The sequence below is a fragment of the Pelobates fuscus genome, chromosome 6 (assembly GCF_036172605.1).
Source record: "Pelobates fuscus isolate aPelFus1 chromosome 6, aPelFus1.pri, whole genome shotgun sequence".
NCBI lineage: Eukaryota > Metazoa > Chordata > Amphibia > Anura > Pelobatidae > Pelobates > Pelobates fuscus.
Genome location: NC_086322.1, coordinates 56,737,699 through 56,756,552, shown reverse-complemented (window position 1 = coordinate 56,756,552; position 18,854 = coordinate 56,737,699). Strand labels below are relative to the sequence as shown.

At 37.0% G+C, this 18,854-nt stretch overlaps 1 protein-coding gene across 2 annotated transcripts in view; it reads left to right on the top strand.

Annotated features, from left to right (window-relative positions):
- SORCS2 (sortilin related VPS10 domain containing receptor 2) overlaps window positions 1–18,854 on the top strand; it is an 863,802-nt gene that overhangs the window by 793,437 nt on the left and 51,511 nt on the right. For both annotated transcript variants that reach the window (XM_063457743.1, XM_063457741.1), the window contains exons 13-17: window positions 2,437–2,528; window positions 10,422–10,529; window positions 14,443–14,563; window positions 14,956–15,089; window positions 16,551–16,676. In XM_063457743.1, coding sequence (XP_063313813.1) covers window positions 2,437–2,528; window positions 10,422–10,529; window positions 14,443–14,563; window positions 14,956–15,089; window positions 16,551–16,676 — 581 coding nt within the window. The remainder of the gene's footprint in view (window positions 1–2,436; window positions 2,529–10,421; window positions 10,530–14,442; window positions 14,564–14,955; window positions 15,090–16,550; window positions 16,677–18,854) is intronic.

Here is an 18,854-nt window from a genome sequence, read left to right as displayed (position 1 = left end):
TATTTGTATAATGACTTTTAAAAAACTCTTATATGGGGGTTCCATTGATTTTGTGACAATGGGATTTAATAAAAGGGGTACACATTCTTGAATTCTGGCAGATGGTATTTAAGGACTTAATCCCTGCAATTTGGCATTTGAATTAAAATATAAATTAAAAAATGTTGGTTCTTATAGTCTCAGTTTTACAAAATACAAATGATTTCAGTGCAACTCAGAGCTTAGTGAATACTTCATTTACGAAACAGTCAATTTTTTCAAATGCAATATTTTCTCTGTTTACACCAGCGGTTCTCAACCTTCCTAATGCCGCAACCCTTTAATGCAGTTCCTCATGTTGTGGTGACCCCCAACCATACAATTATTTCCGTTGCTACTTCATAACTGTAATTTTGCTACTGTTATGAATCGTAATGTAAATATCTGATATGCAGGATTATTTTCATTGTTTTAAACAACGTATAGTGATTAATCACAAAAACAATATGTATTTATATATTGTGAAATATTTCTAGTTACAAATAAATACAATGTTGTTTTGAAGCATGGTGTAGCATGGGAAACAGTCATAATATTCCCATTTTCTTTGCTTTCCTTCCCATTTTATCTGCTACTCTTTCCCCTTTTTATTGCTCTCCTTCCCTTTTCTTCCTCTTTTTTTTTGCTCTCCTTTCCATTTTCTTTGCTCTCCTTCCCATTTTCTTTGCTTTCCTTCCCATTTTATCTGCTACTCTTCCCCTTTTTTTGCTCTCCTTCCCCTTTTCTTTGCTCTCCTTCCTCTTTTCTTTGCTCTCCTTCCTCTTTTCTTTGCTATCCTTCCTTGTTTTTTGCTCTCCTTCTGCTCTCCTTCCCATTTTCTCTGCTATCCTTCCCTTTTCTTTGCCCTCCTTCCCCTTTTCTCTGCTTCTTTTCCCCTTTTTATTGCTCTCCTTCCCTTTTCTTCCTCTTTTTTTTGCTCTCCTTACCATTTTCTTTGCTTTCCTTCCCATTTTATCTGCTACTCTTCCCCTTTTTATGGCTCTCCTTCCCTTTTCTTCCTCTTTTTTTTGCTCTCCTTACCATTTTCTTTGCTCCCCTTCCCATTTTCTTTGCTTTCCTGCCCATTTTATCTGCTACTCTTCCCCTTTTTTTTGCACTCCTTCCCATTTTCTCTGCTATCCTTCCTCTTTTCTTTGCTCTACTTCCCCTTTTCTCTGCTTCTTTTCCCCCTTTTATTGCTCTCCTTCCATTTTCTCTGCTCTTATTCCCCTTTTCTTTGCTCTCCTTCTGCTGTCCTTCCATTTTCTTTGCTCTCCCCCTCCCCTTTTTTTGCTCTCCTTCCCTTTTCTCTGCTCTCATTCTGCCCCCTTTCCCTTTGCTTTCCTTCCTCTGCTCCTCTTCCCCTTTTTTTGCTCTCCGTCCCATTTTGTTGTCTCTTCTTCCCATTTTATTTGCTCTCCTGCTGCTCTCCTTCCTCTTATCTGCTGCCCTAATATCCCTTTTCTTTGGTCAACCTTCCCATTTCCTCTGCTCTTCTCCCCTTATCTCTGTTCTGCTTACCCTTTTCTCTCTTGTGCTCTGCTCGCTTTCCTGCAGCAGCAGCTAGTCTTCTTTCTTCCTCTTCTCTTCTTCTCCTTGGTACCGCGGGCGGGGGAATTTCAGGGGGTTACGCTGCGTCATGACGTAATCGGCATTGCGGAATGCGGATTGGTGGATTGCCAGGTCAGAAGGCGGAGCGGAGGGGACTCACTCCAGCATCATCATGAAACACGATGAAACGAACAGTAATATACAGCGGATGCGATCGGGCGGCGATAAAGGGGAAAGGCTGCTGACATATTTCTAATCAAAGCAGCCTGCAGCTCTCTAATGATACGATTTAGGCGGCCGCGAGGCCCCTTTTAGCGCGAGGACTTAGGCGGCCACCTAAATCGCCTAATTAGAGAGCCGCCTCTGTCCACCACTGTTAAGCGACCCCTGTGAAAGGATAATTCGACCCCCAAAAGGGTCGCGACCCCTAGGTTGAGAACCACTGGTTTACACTGTTTTACATAGTAAGGTATTTTGTATTTTAGATTTTCATTTCAGTAGTAAAATCGGCAATAAAAAAGTAACCTAGTTTTTGCCATCTTTGTTTTAATAAGCAGTTCAGTTTTATATTTTTTTTCAGTTGTGACTGATTAGTATATCCTGTACTTTTTTCTGTCATTTATAATTTAGAACTTCTATAAACTAACCAGATACAGTTTCCCTCAGATATTTTGAATTTAATGCCTTTTCTAGGTAGACAGAAGTCATAGACCGCTGGTGGTGCCACTCTGACAGTCACTTGATATAACCGAAAAATTATAAAAAAAATTGCTAGAAAATGTTACTATTATAGATTGGTTTTCTATAATAAAAAATAAATCTGCATTCTCAAACTAATGTAGGCCTCTCTTTTCATGTTTTGTGCAGGTATTCGAAGAAGAACATCACATCCTATATTTGGACCACGGTGGGGTCATTGTGGCAATTAAGGATACATCTATCCCTCTGAAGATACTCAAGTAAAATAGTCAATTTATGAATTTCGATCTATACACGTTTTATATACTCTTATTTGTTGCATGCTATGAAAATATTTACAGGTTGTCCGGTTGTGATTTTCATTTCTCATTTTTCAAAAGGTGTTTACATTTAATTAAACTTAATAATTTTTTTTTTTTTAATGATGTGTATTGATTTTTCTGAGAAAATTTCACTTTTTTTATCTGACTGAGCAGCCATGTTGAGTCAGATACTCTACTGACCAGCTGCTGCTCAACGTAACTTGCCACCTGCTGAAATTGCTCTGTGCGAACCTACAGCAGCAGGCAAGATAGGTTGAGCAGCAGGAGGTCAGATAACAGTATAGACTGACCCAACGTGTCTTCTCAGCCAGAGGAAAAAAAATAAATTTTCTCAAAAAAAATCAATATAAATCATAAAAAAAAAAAAATCATTACGTTTCATTGAGTGTAATAGACGTTTCAAAAACGAGAAGTGGAAATTTGATGACCTATAAGACAAGTTGATCCAGAAAAGAGGAGATTGGCATAATTATTATTAATATCATCATTAGCATCACTACTATTTAGTAGAAGCCCCACAAACTTATACTGCAGTACCATAGGTGCGCTAATAAACAAGTGGTTGCAACAAGCCAAACTGGATGTACAACAACAGTAGGTCTCTTCTCAAATGGGCTTACATTGAAATGCATTTTAACCTTTATCTTTTGTGAAATTATACCCTGCTCCCATTAGAAACATATTAAAAGTCTGTCCCATACAGGTTCCTCCATAAACAATGCGTGTCACCTCTGCAATACACCTGCTTTGTTCTTGCACCTCTGACTCTCACCTTCAAGACATTTCTTGAATTCACCATCCCTATAGAACTAACTTCTGGAGTTGGAGGGAGGACAAAGAGTGGCCTTTTTGGGAAGAAATGAATTATACTAAAAACACACAACCAAATATAATTACTTTAAAAAAATACCAATCATGGTTAATTATAATCTTTGATGCCCTTTAATCTTCACAAATAAATTAACCTAGATCTGTGATAGTGAACCTATGACACGCTTGTCAAAGGTGACCCACCAAGACATTTTGGGTGACACGCATTGTTTACGGACGGTCATTGGTCATTGGCCAAATTAAAATAGAAAACAATCATTGCATTATTTATCTTATTGTTTAGGCCAGTAGGAGTGACACAATTTTATATTTTTTCCACATACACATGTACTCTGTCTCTTAAGAACATTTTTAGAACATCACAATTCATAATTTGCTGAACAGGATTATAGAAAGTTGCAGCAGATACAGTCCAGGCCATCATCTTGATGAAATGCTGAAAAACAGAAATTGAATTACACATTTCAATTTATCGATGTTTCTTGTGCTACTGAATGTAATCTCTTAGTGGAAAGAAATGAACAGTGCATTTTTGATGAGACTTCTGCTAAAAAAAATCAAATAATGTTTTTTATTTTTGTTGGAGTGGATTATTTTTTATATATATTTTTATTAACAAATGGACAAAATTTCACACTTTTTTTTTTCCTTTGGTGTCATATATGCAGAAATCAGCTCTAAATCAAGCATGCCAAAACTAAAGTCACAAAAAAACAAAAACAATCATAATAAATGATCTACATATTAAAAATAATATACTTGTGCATTCCGATTCAGACAAATCACAGATAGGACGATTTTAGGCCAGTAGACTGTTTGACCGAATTCCATATCTCCAAATCGTCATATGGATGTATAACTGAGAAAATGACAAGTGCGATAGCTGGACATGTTTATTTGATTACATATACAGAATTTTGCCCGTGCCCTCCCCCCCCCTCCCACCCACAAAAAGAGAGATGATTGATGGTAAGAGGATGACCACTGAAAGGAACTCTGTGTAACACATTAAAATCAGCAGAATTTCACGTAATTATTTTCCATTGTAGAACAAACACAAATGTTAGAGTTTGATACAGAATTTCCCACAAGAAGAAACATATGTTTTTCACATCCTTGACCTCGGCCACGTAGCAGCTACTTGTGTTTTCACAGTATAGTGCCAGCAAGTAATAATGAATTTCGAGTATAAAATTGTGTACGTATATGTACGTTTTGCATAGATACATATACACATACAAACATACACATACTATTTAATGTTTCATACACACTTTCAGCTGTTTGAAATGACCAAATCAAACAAAAGCAACTGAAATAGCTCAACACAACAAATGCTTCAAGTTGTTTCTGCATATTTTACTGAAATGCAACATGTCTACTGAAATGACTTCTCCAGTGTCAAAATTATTCAACCCCCTGAACTGAATCTGCCTTAAGCATACCTGATGAAACTAATCAATGGCTTTATTAGCTGCACCAGGTGTGCTTGAGCTGGAACACTTAAAATACCTGAACTGGCTAGAGGTTTGTGGAGTGTCAAGTTTGACTGCATGTTATAAATATGACTAAGTCAAAAGAATGGTCCACAAAGTTAAGAAAATAGGTAATTGCTCTTCACAAAGAAAGAATAGAAACATAGAAACATAGAAACATAGAATGTGACGGCAGATAAGAACCATTCGGCCCATCTAGTCTGCCCAGTTTTCTAAATACTAGGATAATAATAGGATACAAAAAGATAGTGAAAGCACTGGATGTTCATAGAGACACCGTTGGAAGCATAGTTCGCAAGTTAAAAGTTGAAGAAAAGTGGTTACATTACCTGGATGGTGCAGAAAAAGAAAGCTATCAATGGCTGCAACCAGATTGTTGAGAAGGCAGGTTGTGAAAAAAAAACTTCAAGTGACTGCAAAAGACCTGTAGCAAGACATTGAAGCATACAATGAAAAGAACACTGTGCCTACAGTTAAGTATGGTGGTGGCTTGGTGATACTCTGGGGCTGCTTTTCATCCTCTAGCTTTTGAAACTTGCCTATTATAGAAGGCAAGGTGAACTCATTGAAGTCCTAAGAGAATCAAGAAGTCCTAGGAGAATATGCCACGTTGTCTGTGAGGAAGCTGAAGCTTGGATGTCATTGGACATGACTTGGTTGCAGAAGAAGTCCAGGAAAATTCTACAGTGGCCATCACAGTCAAATTACTTGTACCTCATAGAAAATCTTTGGTTGGATTGGAAGAAGGTGGCTGCTCACGCAAACCCAAGAATATTACTGAACTGTAGGCCATTACTTGTGAGCAATTGGCTAAAATTCCTCAGGATCACTGCCAGAAGCTGATGTCTGGCTATGCATCTCATTTGCAGCAAGTCATAATAGTAAAAGGTTGCTCTACTAAGTACTAAAATGCTTGCCATGAAGGGGTTGAATGATTTTGAGACTGGAGAAGTCATTACAAGTTGCATTTTCAATTGAATTTGGTGAAACCACTTGAAGTGTTTAGTTGTGTTGAGCTATTCCAATTGTTTTTGTTTGATGCGTTCATTGCAAACAGCTGAATGTATGTAAATGTTGACAATAAACCTGATTTTCAATGGGGGTGAAAAGTTTTGATTACAACTGTAGATAGATAGATAGATAGATAGATAGATAGATAGATAGATGTAAGCTCGTTTGAGCAGGGTCCTCTTCAACATATCGTTCATGTAAGTTTTCTTGTAATTGTCCTATTTATAGTTAAAAATACATATATATATATATATATATATATATATACACACACACATATATATACATGTATACACGCATATAAACACACCCACATACATACATATATATATATATATATAACAAGAAGTAGTGATGGTAGCACTCACAGTCTTCAGTTTAAAATATCTTCTTTATTTTGCAAGAATTAAAACATAAGGTTTCAGTCCTCTCTCATGACTTTCATCAGGATTGATTGATCCTGATGAAAGTCCTGAGAGAGGACTGAAACGTTGATCCTAGACCTTATGTTTTAATTCTTGCAAAATAAAGAAGATATTTTAAACTGGAGACCGTGAGTGCTACCATCACTACTTCTTGTTGGATATTAAAAGTCCCAGGTTTGAGCACCCGGCAAATATTTGTTAAAAATATAGCCTGAGTGCAAGGATTTTTTACTATTTTGTATATATATATATATATATATATATATATATATATATATATATAAAATATATACACACACATATATATATATATATATATATATATATATACATAGCAAACACTTTAAGTGACAATAATATACATGCCAGAAACCAAACATTTTTAGGAACAACTTTTAAATCATTATGTGTATTGTTTTCTTCAGATTCAGTTTATATCTAAATTGAAGAAGATTAGAGTTTTCTTTCCCTGAACATTCTTGTAGAATGATTTCCGTAAGTCTCCTGCGGTAGAAATCGCGCTCACCATAGTGATTTGTGGAATTAGGTTTAGTGGAAATAACATAGCGAAAACTAGAAGCTAAAAGCAATATCATGCATCATGATGCGGTGTTTGGTTTTACAAACGGTTTTGTTCTTGTATTTTATTTTTAAGCAAGAGCTTAACTTTATTTTGAAGCATGCACCTGCCTGAGAAATTTACAGCTGTGATAAAAGAGAAAAAAATAAATACAGCTATAGGATTGTCCATTTACGAGCTATTTCTGTGCAGTGAGTAAGTGTTTTGGACAGATGAATGGTTTTTATACCATTCGGCAGTTTCTAACTGTTGATAGTGCCGTTTCCACTATCTGTCACATCTGAGATTAAAGTGGATTTTTTTTAAATTCGGTAAATGAATGTAGTTACGACTTACGTAAAATTACATTAAATTAGAGTTATGGTTCGTGGTAAGACTAAGGTTTCCTTAGTCTGAGGAAAACACCAGAATAGACATGTTCTGGGCTGCCTGAGATTGGTGATAGTTACACATCTGGGTAGCAGCTGCTATTTATAACTGATGTCAATAAAGAGACATTTATTAAGGAACGTCGGAGTCCGAGACAGTGATATTCTCGCTACCCAGCTCCTCTCCTGGGATATCATCAACTGAATAAGGGCTGAATTAAATGGTAACTCCCACCAGGCTCTAGCAGGCTATGATCAGTCTGTAACACTGGATATTTGCATCCATTTTTAATATATATGGGTGTCTACTTAAGAAACAGTGAACTGAAGTAAATTTATTATGGAAATTGCTACCATTTGGTGTTTATCCACAACAGTTCCTGTATCTCCAGCTTTGCAACCTTACTGCTTAAAGGAAAAGTCTAAACACCATAATCACTTATTCTTTGTGATCATCTTTTTGTCTATTAACTGAAAGCTGATTTGTTGGTGCCGGACCCACCTAGTAAGTTCACCTTGAGTTGGTAGATGAGGTTTCACTTATAGGCCATTAGAGTGATACTAAAAACCCTGTTATATAAATGTGCATAGAGATTTGGGATAGTGCACAGATAACTTGTTTTGTTTTTTGTTCTAAAATACATTAAATGATTGAGTCACTTTTATGTTGACTATCAACAGCTGAAGTAGCAACATATGGGTCCAGCATACCTATTCTCCAGTGTTCGGCACTCTAGAAAAGGCAACTAATTGTGCCTGTGTAGGACAGTGCTCATTGAGACCAGCCCTGCACAGCCAGTCTTAGCTCCTTGGAGCTAACTCAAAGCTCTTTGCAAGAGAGGCAAGTTGGCAGGTGCCTGATGGGACGCAGTAAGTTGTCAAACCTTTCTTAAATGGTATGACCGCTTACTCTGGAAGGGTACAACTGCACTCCAGGTACCATAACCACTACAGTGAGCTATGATGCTTGGATTGTTCCTTTAAATAGTCATCTATTTACTAACACCATCATAAACCCAATCCATAAAGGACAAAGGAGTAATGCAATAACAATAATAATAATAATAATGGGCTGTCATGATTCATCAAAGCATATACAATTTTGTATCTATGGATATAATAAGGTAGAGTGGACTCCCATTCCTTTTTTAATGCATCATATAAAAGATGAATTCAAAAAATACATTTTGAAAAATAAAAAAGCTACTCTGCACTTGACGTTTTGGCATTTTCTGATTATCAAGCAAACAAAACCCGAAGAACACAATGTGAAGATACTAAAGAGCAGTTCACAGAGATGAAAATACGCTGTAAAAATACAGCTGATCTTTATTCCAAGTGCATATAAAATGCAGAAATACAAAGGGGAGAATTGCAAAAAACCACAACGCGTTTCGTGCCACATCCAATTATGAGCCTCATCGGGAAGTGCGTGTAGCATGGAAGATGTCAAGGGTTTTTTTTTATGTTTCACCACTTGCTAATTATCCCCTGTAGGTGGGAATTAATATCTGAACTCCTTGCTGATCCTGGTGCACCCATGACTTTCTCTGCTAACTGCTATGCTATTACATTAGAAAAACGTGCATTGGAATAAATAAGAAATTAGGAAGATATTTGGTCTAATTATTTCAAGCAGAATGTTAAAGGGTCATCATTTATTAGCAAAACCCCTATTCCTATTTCTCAGAGACTGCCGTATGAAGATAATTAAATTTTCAACAGTTCTGTGTCTGCTTCTCTGCTCTGTCGTGGATTGGTGAGTTCTAAACAGGGTGATCAGTACAAATCCTCTGACTATCTTTCTCATCGACTGGTAAACTACAGACTTCTTCATCTACATTTTCAGAAATTGTGTTGCAGACTAAATAGCTAAACTTTAAAGAGGCACTGTTACCGTACCCTGAAAAATTAGTATTTCATAAAGATAGATTCTTTATGAAATACGACGCATATTCACTGGTGTGGAATTTTACTGCAATTCCAACTCAGTCAAAAAATATACTTGGACAAAGTAGGATTGTTTCCTATGACTGACACTTCTAGACACTGGGTGGAGCTACCACCGTCTAGAAGTGTCAATCAACCCAGCTCTCACCAGTGGCGTATGCAGGGTGTTGAATTGATCTGTGGAGGATCCCACACTCTTGTGATCCTCCATAGACCTCAATGCTGTACTGTCACACATTCACTAGAGTACAGCAGTGATGTTGACTCTTGGCGCTGAACTGTCAGGCACTAAAGAGGACCCACTGGGAGAAGATGGTGGTGCATGCGAAGGAAAGGCTTAGGTAAGTAGAACTTACCTTTGCCTGCCCTCCCCCCCCCCCCCCCCCCACTTCCCGGAAACAAATCCTGCCTAAGCCCTACAGTAAAGGAAAAGATTGTACAGCAAATGCTGATGCCAATCATTGATTATGGGGATGTAGTATATGCATCTGCATCGCAATCACACATTAATAAACTCAACACATTGTATAACTCGTTCTGCCGATTTGTGCTACAATGTAATTACAGGACCCACCATTGTGACATGCTAAAAGAACTAAACTGGCTGGAATCCAGACGCACCCTTCATCTTTCCAGCCTTGTGTTTAAGAGCTTTTCTGGGAAACTCCCACCCTACCTGAACACAATGCTTTCCCCGGCTGTTCCCACTTCCTATAACCTCCGATCCAGTACCAACACTTTACTTAGTCTACCTCAATACAAAACGAAAGCAGCCCGATCCTCCTTCTCCTACAGAGCACCACAATTGTGGAACAACCTCCCACACACTTTCAAATCTTCCCTAAGCTTAAAGTCCTTTAAGAGATCCCTCTCTACATACCTCAAAACAGAATGCACCTGTCATGGTTGATTATATATTTCCTACCTGTTCTATGTTAAATTTTGTATTTATTGGGTATTAATATTGTTTTTGTATTTTATTGTACACTAACTGTAACAATACAATGATTTGTGGACCCAGGACATACTTGAAAACGAGAGAAATCTCAATGTATCTTTCCTGGTAAAATATTTTATAAATAAATAAATAAATAAATAAATAAATAAGTTGTTAATAATAATAAAGCAGAGTCTATTTGCCACTCTGAATCATTTTTCTCTGTTATTAGATTCAGTGTCGACGAGGGGCAGACCTGGACTATTCACAATTTTACCAGTACTTCAGTGTTTGTGGACGGACTTCTCAGTGAACCAGGAGATGAAACACTGGTCATGACGTAGGTTTTAATTTCCCTTTTACTTATTGCTTAATTGTACTCCAACGTGCAAAATGTTAATACTTTGATATTTGGTTTGTCTGTGTTTAACCATAAACGTTGCTCGTGTTCCGCAACATTAAATCGAGCCTTTTTATTGCATGGTCTGTCATAAGCAACACTTCTCTTAATAAACTGCCTTCCACAATGCAGTCTCTCCATTAGACATAGTTTAAATGGGCAGCATATATAAACATGAAGTACACAAATGCTTCTGTAATATTAACCCCTTAAGGACCAAACTTCTGGAATAAAAGGGAATCATGACATGTCACACATGTCATGTGTCCTTAAGGGGTTAAAGGAACACAATAGGCTCACAATAGGCTCCAAAATAACAGTGTTTTGTTTTTTTTAGAAGTTCTTATCTCCTGTTAACTGAACTTTAATCACCCAAAGGAGGCTGCTGCAGGCTCTTGCATGCAATCAACAGAGCTGGAGATAAGAAATTATAAATTATACACACTGTGCAATAAAAAAATAAACAATTTAGGTTTTTTTTCAGGAAGTGTGGTGGGAGGGTATGTGATCTATGGCTAGCTAAAGTGTGTGACTAAGGACGTATAAACATATATATTTTATATAACAGCAGAAAATTGAGCAGTTCGACCACAGGGACATGTTCTATACACCAAAACCACTTACGTTGTACTACTTATTTCATGATTTTAAATTGATCCTCCAGTTTTTCAAGGTTTTATTTTGTTTGTTTGTTTTTTAACTTAATTCCTCATAGTCTTTAGAAACTTTAGCATGTTTTATTTTGCTGTTTGGAGTGTCCCTTTAAATCGTGTTTTTTTTTTTTTTTTTGCATCATGGGTTCTGTGATTACATATGATCAAGACAGAAGTCAGTTTGGTTTGCATGCATGCATTTGTGTCTATGTGTGCACAATTACAGGGAGCATATGGAGTAAATTCCCATTGGCCTCTACTGATAAATAAAATTACTAATAACAGAATGCAGGACCTTATCCAGGTCTACAGCATTGAAACCTTCTAAACATACCAGGATGCCAACATCATTAAAAGGGACGGTGCCAAGAAATAAATGGCTTTTCTCCCAGACACCCACACAGTTTTTTGAAAACAATACATACGTATCAAAATATTATTGCTCAATGATTCCAGTAAAAAAATGACTTATCTATCTTCAATTGCTGATATGCATTAAACCTATTTTCTATTTCTTTAACCCCTTAAGGACACATGACATGTGTGACATGTCATGATTCCCTTTTATTCCAGAAGTTTGGTCCTTAAGGGGTTAAACTCACATCTGCCTGGTAGGAATATGTAGATACCATGTTACATAATCTAGGTGTTTTAAGAACTAAATTAGCCTTAAATCACTCCCACCCACTGAATTTAATACACAAACGTGTATTCCTGACTCTATCGTTTTAAAAACACTATTTATGTGCCACACCCCTTGCCCCACCTCAAAAGGTAGAAAACTAAACCATTCCAGCGATGCACGGGTTATTATTATTATTGATATTTGTGCAGCGTCATTCAGCGTCTCCAAGCTCTGCATGCAGACACTGAACTTTCCTCCTTAGAGATGCCTTGACTCAATGCATCTCTATGAAAAGATGCTGATTGGCCAGAGAGCTGCATGGGGGGCTGAGTTTGTCTGTATGTGCTAGATGATCTTGTGTGTGTAGTGGCAGAATTATTTGTGTGAGCAGGGAAGTCTGAGTGAGTTGTTTGTATGTATTGCCACTCCTCCCCCCCTCTTGCTTACCTTCCCCGTGATTCAGTGGAGGGTCATCAGGATCACTGGTGGTCCAGTAGAGGGTAAGCTGGAGCTGGAAGGTGTGCTCCATTGTCTGTACCAATATAACACTTCTTTAAGAGTGCCCTCATGGTTCCAGCACTCAGTCAATGACTCGGAGTGCTGACTGTCATCCCGTAAGTCATCAAGAAGCAACGGGGGGACTGTGAGGGTGCTCTTAGTGTGGTCTGTACCTAATATCACTGATATCTGTACAAACCACAACGCTCCCTCAATTTAGTGAGGGAGTGCAGGGTCAAGCAGGAAAATCTTCAGATCGCCATTCAAGCTCAACAGGGGCCAGCTTAGAGCTAGAGCTTCAGGCCCTGTCTGAGCCTGGGCAGTAGGTGGCCACTTTGGTCACCTAATGGGTAAACCGGCTGTGAACATTGCAAAAAGTTGCATACAATCCACATAAATGTTATATTCTGTGCTTTGCAGAAACATTATAAATATGCATATTAAACACATTGAAATATATAATATAGTATTTTTATTAACATTTTTATTAAACTTCCTGTAAGAGTGCAAAAACTAACTCTCCTAGATTGTTTCCTCTCTTTACAATGAAAGATTTAACCAAGTATAAACACATGTTAAAGCACACAAAGGTTGAAAAGAAATACAAAGAATTTAGACAGTTGATTTTCACAGTCATTAATTTGCTAATTTAACCTACATTGATATAGCAATAGAGACATGCGGAACTGCTAATTCATCTATTCAGCTTAACTTGCTTTATAGGATAAACACTGTGAGTTCACCTGTCAAAATAAGATATTTTCAATTCTTAAAATGTCATCTATAGTTGTTTCAAAAGTATTTTCTTACACATTGTTCAAAGGTATTTTTTCCCCAGGCAAGCAGATCTTGCAGGACAGCGCCACATAGTGGCAGCAAGTGGCAAAGTTAGCGTTCATAATACTTTTTTTGCCTTTTTAACACACAAACAAATATAAATGCTAATTTTGGCCAGTGTTTGTGACTAAGTGGCTACTAAAAAAGACTGGACACACCCCATATTGAATACCCTGGGTTGTCTACTTTAAAAAAATATGTACATGTGAGGTGTGATTCAGAAATTTATGACAGATAACAGTGTTACAATGTCACTATTGATAAATTTAAAATATATATATTTTGAAACAGCAATGTCCTAGTTGTACTTATAGCCCTATAACTTGCAAACAAAAGCTAAGAACATGTTAAAATTGGGTATTTATAAACTCAGGACACAATTTAGAAACTATTTAGCATGGGTGTTTTTTGGCAGTTGCAGATGCATAACAGATTTTGGGGGTCATATTTAGAAAAAGTGTGTATTTTTAATTTTTTCATCCTATTTTATAATTTATTTTATAGTAAATTAAATGATATGTGTGTGTATATTCAGCAGTTTGTCTGTCTGTGTATTCAGATATCTCTGTCAGTGGCTGTGTAGGCAACTGCTTTGCCCAGGGGCCTATAATGCTGTTAAGACGATCCTGGGTCAGTCTAGCGTACACAACTCTTTCAAGGATCTTGGAGGCAAACATTTGCATGCTTGAAGGGTGAAGGAAATGTGTCAAATGAGAGGGAGAGATTGAATATTTTAGTGAGACGGTAGAGCTAAAGAAGGGGATAGAGTGCAAAAGAGGTGGTGGGGTGGGAGGAGTGACATAGACCTCTTCTGGCCTAGCAGGTGTAAGTGATTATAGAACAGAGAAAGGAGTGGTGTTGGGAGAAGTATTGGTAGGGTTAGGAGAGAGATTACAGATCTCTTCCCTGATTACAGAAATCTTTGCAGTGAGTTTTGAAGTTTGTAGCGGTGAAGTTAGTAGGGAGAGCATTAATACGGCATAGTTAAAAGTGTGAAACAGGTGTTTGGGTTCTCGAGAGAGTGTGGTGGGGGTATTGAAGTAGTTTACTATTGCAGAGGAAAGATCCCACAAGTGATTAAACTTGATTGTCTCAAATGTAGCTTTTATATTAACTCGTACGTGTTTAGTTCTATTAAATAATGCAAAACACACATATTTGGCAAAAAGAGACTTTTTCATGATTCTTACCATTTTGTATCATTTTACAAAGTCATGTTATTTCATCTTTTCATGTACAGAGTGTTTGGCCATATAAGTTACCGGTCTGACTGGGAACTGGTGAAGGTTGATTTTCGACCTTCCTTCTCCAGAGAGTGTACAGAAGAGGATTATGAATCATGGGACCTTTCAAATCAAAAGGTAAGTGAAACAGAGTTGTGGCATGAGATACAAATGTTTAGAAATACAAACGTAAATGTAAAAAAAACAAGTTGGCTCGTTATAACCAAGAAAAGTACCAAACAAATTCCTGAGAAGACAGCCCTCTGACAATGATAAGGACTGTTCTCTGCATGTTCATAAGACTTTCAGAAAAGTGTGGATCATAAAAGATTTTTAGGAAAAGCATGTATATTTCCATACAGACTAGTTAGTCAAAATGTCAGCACCCATTACCAGTATTGATTGTGTAACACTATAGAATACGATGGTACATTATAATGAGTAAAGATAGTCTTCTTAATGGCCTATTGGGTTACGGTGGAAGACACTAAGACAATATTTATTTGCTTTGATACCTTTCAAATATTTAGGGTGATCAGTGCATTATGGGTCAGCAGCGAAGCTTTAGGAAAAGAAAACTGTCTTCTTGGTGCATCAAAGGAAGAAGTTTTACCGCACCCCGGACTTCTAGTATTTGTCATTGTGAAAGTTCTGATTTTGTATGGTAAGTACAGAGTATTCTTTGCACAGTTTTTTTTTTAAATTAGTTTTTAATTTAGATGGACGATTTAAAATGCAGACACATGGTAATATCAGATAGAAAAATAAACTGCAGGTGTTATTATTAAACTTCAAGATAATTTTGGAGGTCATTTCGGTATGGAATGGTAGAAGACAGTTCTCTACAAAAACTTTGATTTAAGACCCAACGTGATAATATCCGTTGTCCTCACTGCCCTATTCCTGTGCTTGGCACATGGTAATATACAGTAAACAAAATAATGTATTAGTCAATATACACTGTATTCATTTAATGAGATATTTTATAATTGATCAGCTATACAACAAGTAGGGTTGGTTCACACAATGCTACAGCCGCACTCATATGCAACACCAGAATTATGTAAGAAGAATGTTATTCTTCCAATGTGAAACATGAGGGTCTTTGTGAAGCATTTTAAAGAGAGACAGGGCTTTATTTTATTGTCCTTCCTATCCACAGGTATCATCCTGTTTAACATAGATATGTGTCCCTTGGCACATGGTCATGCAGTTAAGAAATACACTGAGAGCAAAGGCCAGTGCTATGCACCAATGTCATGGTGCATCCATGTCTGTTTCACTAAGAGGCCTTTTCTCTAAATACTGAAATGCAATGAATTGAAAACCAAACTGCTTGCTGCTTACAATAGGCATGTTGCTTTATACATGATCTGGAGAGTATTTCCAAATCAGAACTTTTTTGCCTAATATTTTCAATTCACTTAATTTCACATTAGTAAGTCCCTAAGCAATAGCAACATTTCAAGAGATTAATGCTCAATAATTATAAACGCAATAAATACAATTTAGTTCAAATGTTTTCCATAGGTATTTAATGATGATCAATTATTCAAGGGCATTTGATGAGCAGCACCTGTCTGCTACTTAGCCTCTTAATTCCAATGGAAGCAGTAAGGGTGTACTTAGTTTTTCACATATGGCTTCTCCATTTTGACTTTTTTTTTTTATTTGAATAAATCATGACACGGCACAATATGTCATGTGTTGTTGTTCATCTGAGGTTTTATTTACCTAATTTTAAGACCTGCTAACAAACAGATGATTGTTATTATGTCCTGATATGTAAAACCATAGAATCAATAAGGGTTTACTTTCTTTTCCCCCATGCCAGTAAATACTGTCAAAACTTAAAATGGAGTCTAGAGCAAAAATCACTTTCATGGGCATTTTGCAGACATTGCTCGGCACATGCAAATTAACTAAATCCCATGTAATATATGTTAAATAAATTATTTGCGTTCCTAAATAGCGGGTAGCGCCAGTGCTATATCCGTGCGGAATTTAAAACCCCAGGTAAAATGAGAATTATGTGGAATTTGCTCACAGTTCTGCATTTCTAGTTAAAAAAAAATATATAACTTATTGAAATGTAATGTTGCCCACAATGTCTCTTTTAATTTAGTGATTATGGATTCGAGCAAGAGGTGCATCAGGGAGAGTCTAGTAAGTGTTTCGCTGATTTCTGGTTTAATCCCGAAACACCTCCAGAAGACTGTACTGTGGGACAAACCTACGCAAGCACTACAGGGTAAGAATGATTAACACAATGCAATATTCCGGGTCCACGTTATTAATGTGTAAGCCTTCATTAATGCTGTCATCTGTATTCCTCTACGCCAGAATGCAACATTTTTAATGTAATTTTCGCTTGCTTTGTTTTCTAATTGTTTAATTTTACTGCTTGAGGAGGGATATATTTTATACATTTTGCTTGGTCTCAGGAAAGGGGGGTGATAGAGCGTTGCAATGTGAAATAAATATTTATAAGATATTTATTACAATATAAGCAGCCGTATTCCGCATTAGTGCTAAACTATCTGTTACTTTTTTAAATCAGTATATTTCACCAGTGTTCTTTAATTATGGAAATCGATAGGGTGGAGGTGTATTAGCTTCACTGATTTTTGTTTGTATAAGAATATGCTAAAAAAATACTTCATTTAATGATTATACAAAGGTACCTTTTTGAAAAGCTCTTTAAATTATAGGCACTGCTTTTATATATTGTATTGTATTCTATGTGTCAATCATCCTCTTCACCTTAATGAACCATGTCCAACATGTTTTTTGTTACAAACAGGTACCATAAAAAAGAGTTATATTATAACACTGCACGCACCACTGTAGTGGTTATGGTGCCAGGAGTGCCCTGGTGCTGTCCTTCATTAAGTAGTCAAACCATATTAGGACAGGTTGTCAACTTACCTGGGCTCCCAGACACCTGTGCTACATCCAATGTTCTTCTGCAGGAAAAACAGAATGTCTCGATTGAAGAAAAAAAAAACACAGCCGATATAGAACTGTTTTCATTGGCTCGTCTGATTGCTCTCACCAATGATCGTGGCTCTGCATCTTCTCAGTAGAGCTAACTGAATTCTCCTAGAGGAGAAGAACAGAAGCTGAAAATATGGCCATAGGTCTTTAGTGAGACCTAGGGAAGTTGTCAAACCATTCTAAAAGGGTTTGCCTACTTACTGCATGATAGTGCCAGGACACTCCTAGCACCATAACCACTGCAGTAGTCTGTAGTTAGTCTTTTCCCAACCTACAAGATTCCAGAGGCCTTCAGCTCTGTGACTGACTAATGCGGGTAGCACCTAACTTACACTGCTCCTCGCACCTCCCATGGCTCTTACAAAAGTGTCACTGGCGGTAACCAATGTAAAGACATATGTTGTTTTTGCATGCTTTCCAACAGCTGAACAGAAAAACCACCAAGCAGAATTGGACTCACGCAGCATCTATGAAGAATGTCCCGGAATACTAATGCCAGGACTTTCTTAGCATGGTGTGACCGCCTTCTGCTAACTTTTTTCACTGAATAGAGCGCCTTGCATAGAAAGGGTTTCATGCAGGGCCGGACTGGGCATACGAAGCAGCCCTGGAAAAAAATCTATGCCAGCCCCATAAGTCATTGTGCTATGTAGTGTGTGTTTTATATATATATATATATATATATATATATATATATATATATATATATATATATATATATAAATATATATACACACACACACACACACACATATCTCTCTCTCTCTCTCTCTGTCTATATATATATATATTTATAAACATAAATATATATATATATATACACACACACACACACACATATCTCTCTCTCTGTCTATATATATATATATATATATATATATATATATATATTTATAAACATATATATATATATATATATATATATATATATATATATATATATATATATTATTGGTATATTTATTTTTCTAATTCAAAATATTAGTCCCTTCAGGGTAATTAAATCATACAGTAAAGCATACTCACATGCAGACAATCTTACTGATGCACACAAATAGGCTTATTGACAGACAATCTCAATGACACACAGATAACGTTACTGGTACACACACAAATTTAGTACAGACAAACTCTGATATACACACAAGCTTACTACAGACAAGCTCACTGATGCGCACACACTCTTTCTACAGACAAGTCCATTGACACACACATGCTCCCTACAGAAGCGCTCACTAACACACAGATTCACTACAGACAAGCTCACTGACACACACATGGTCACTACAGACAAGCTCACGATCACACACATGCTTACTACAGACAAGCTCAATGCACACACACAGGGCCGACCTTAGGTGTTTAGGCACCCTGTGCAAGCCAATCTTGTGGAGCCCCCCCCCCCGTCACCTACACATACACGAAGAGGAAT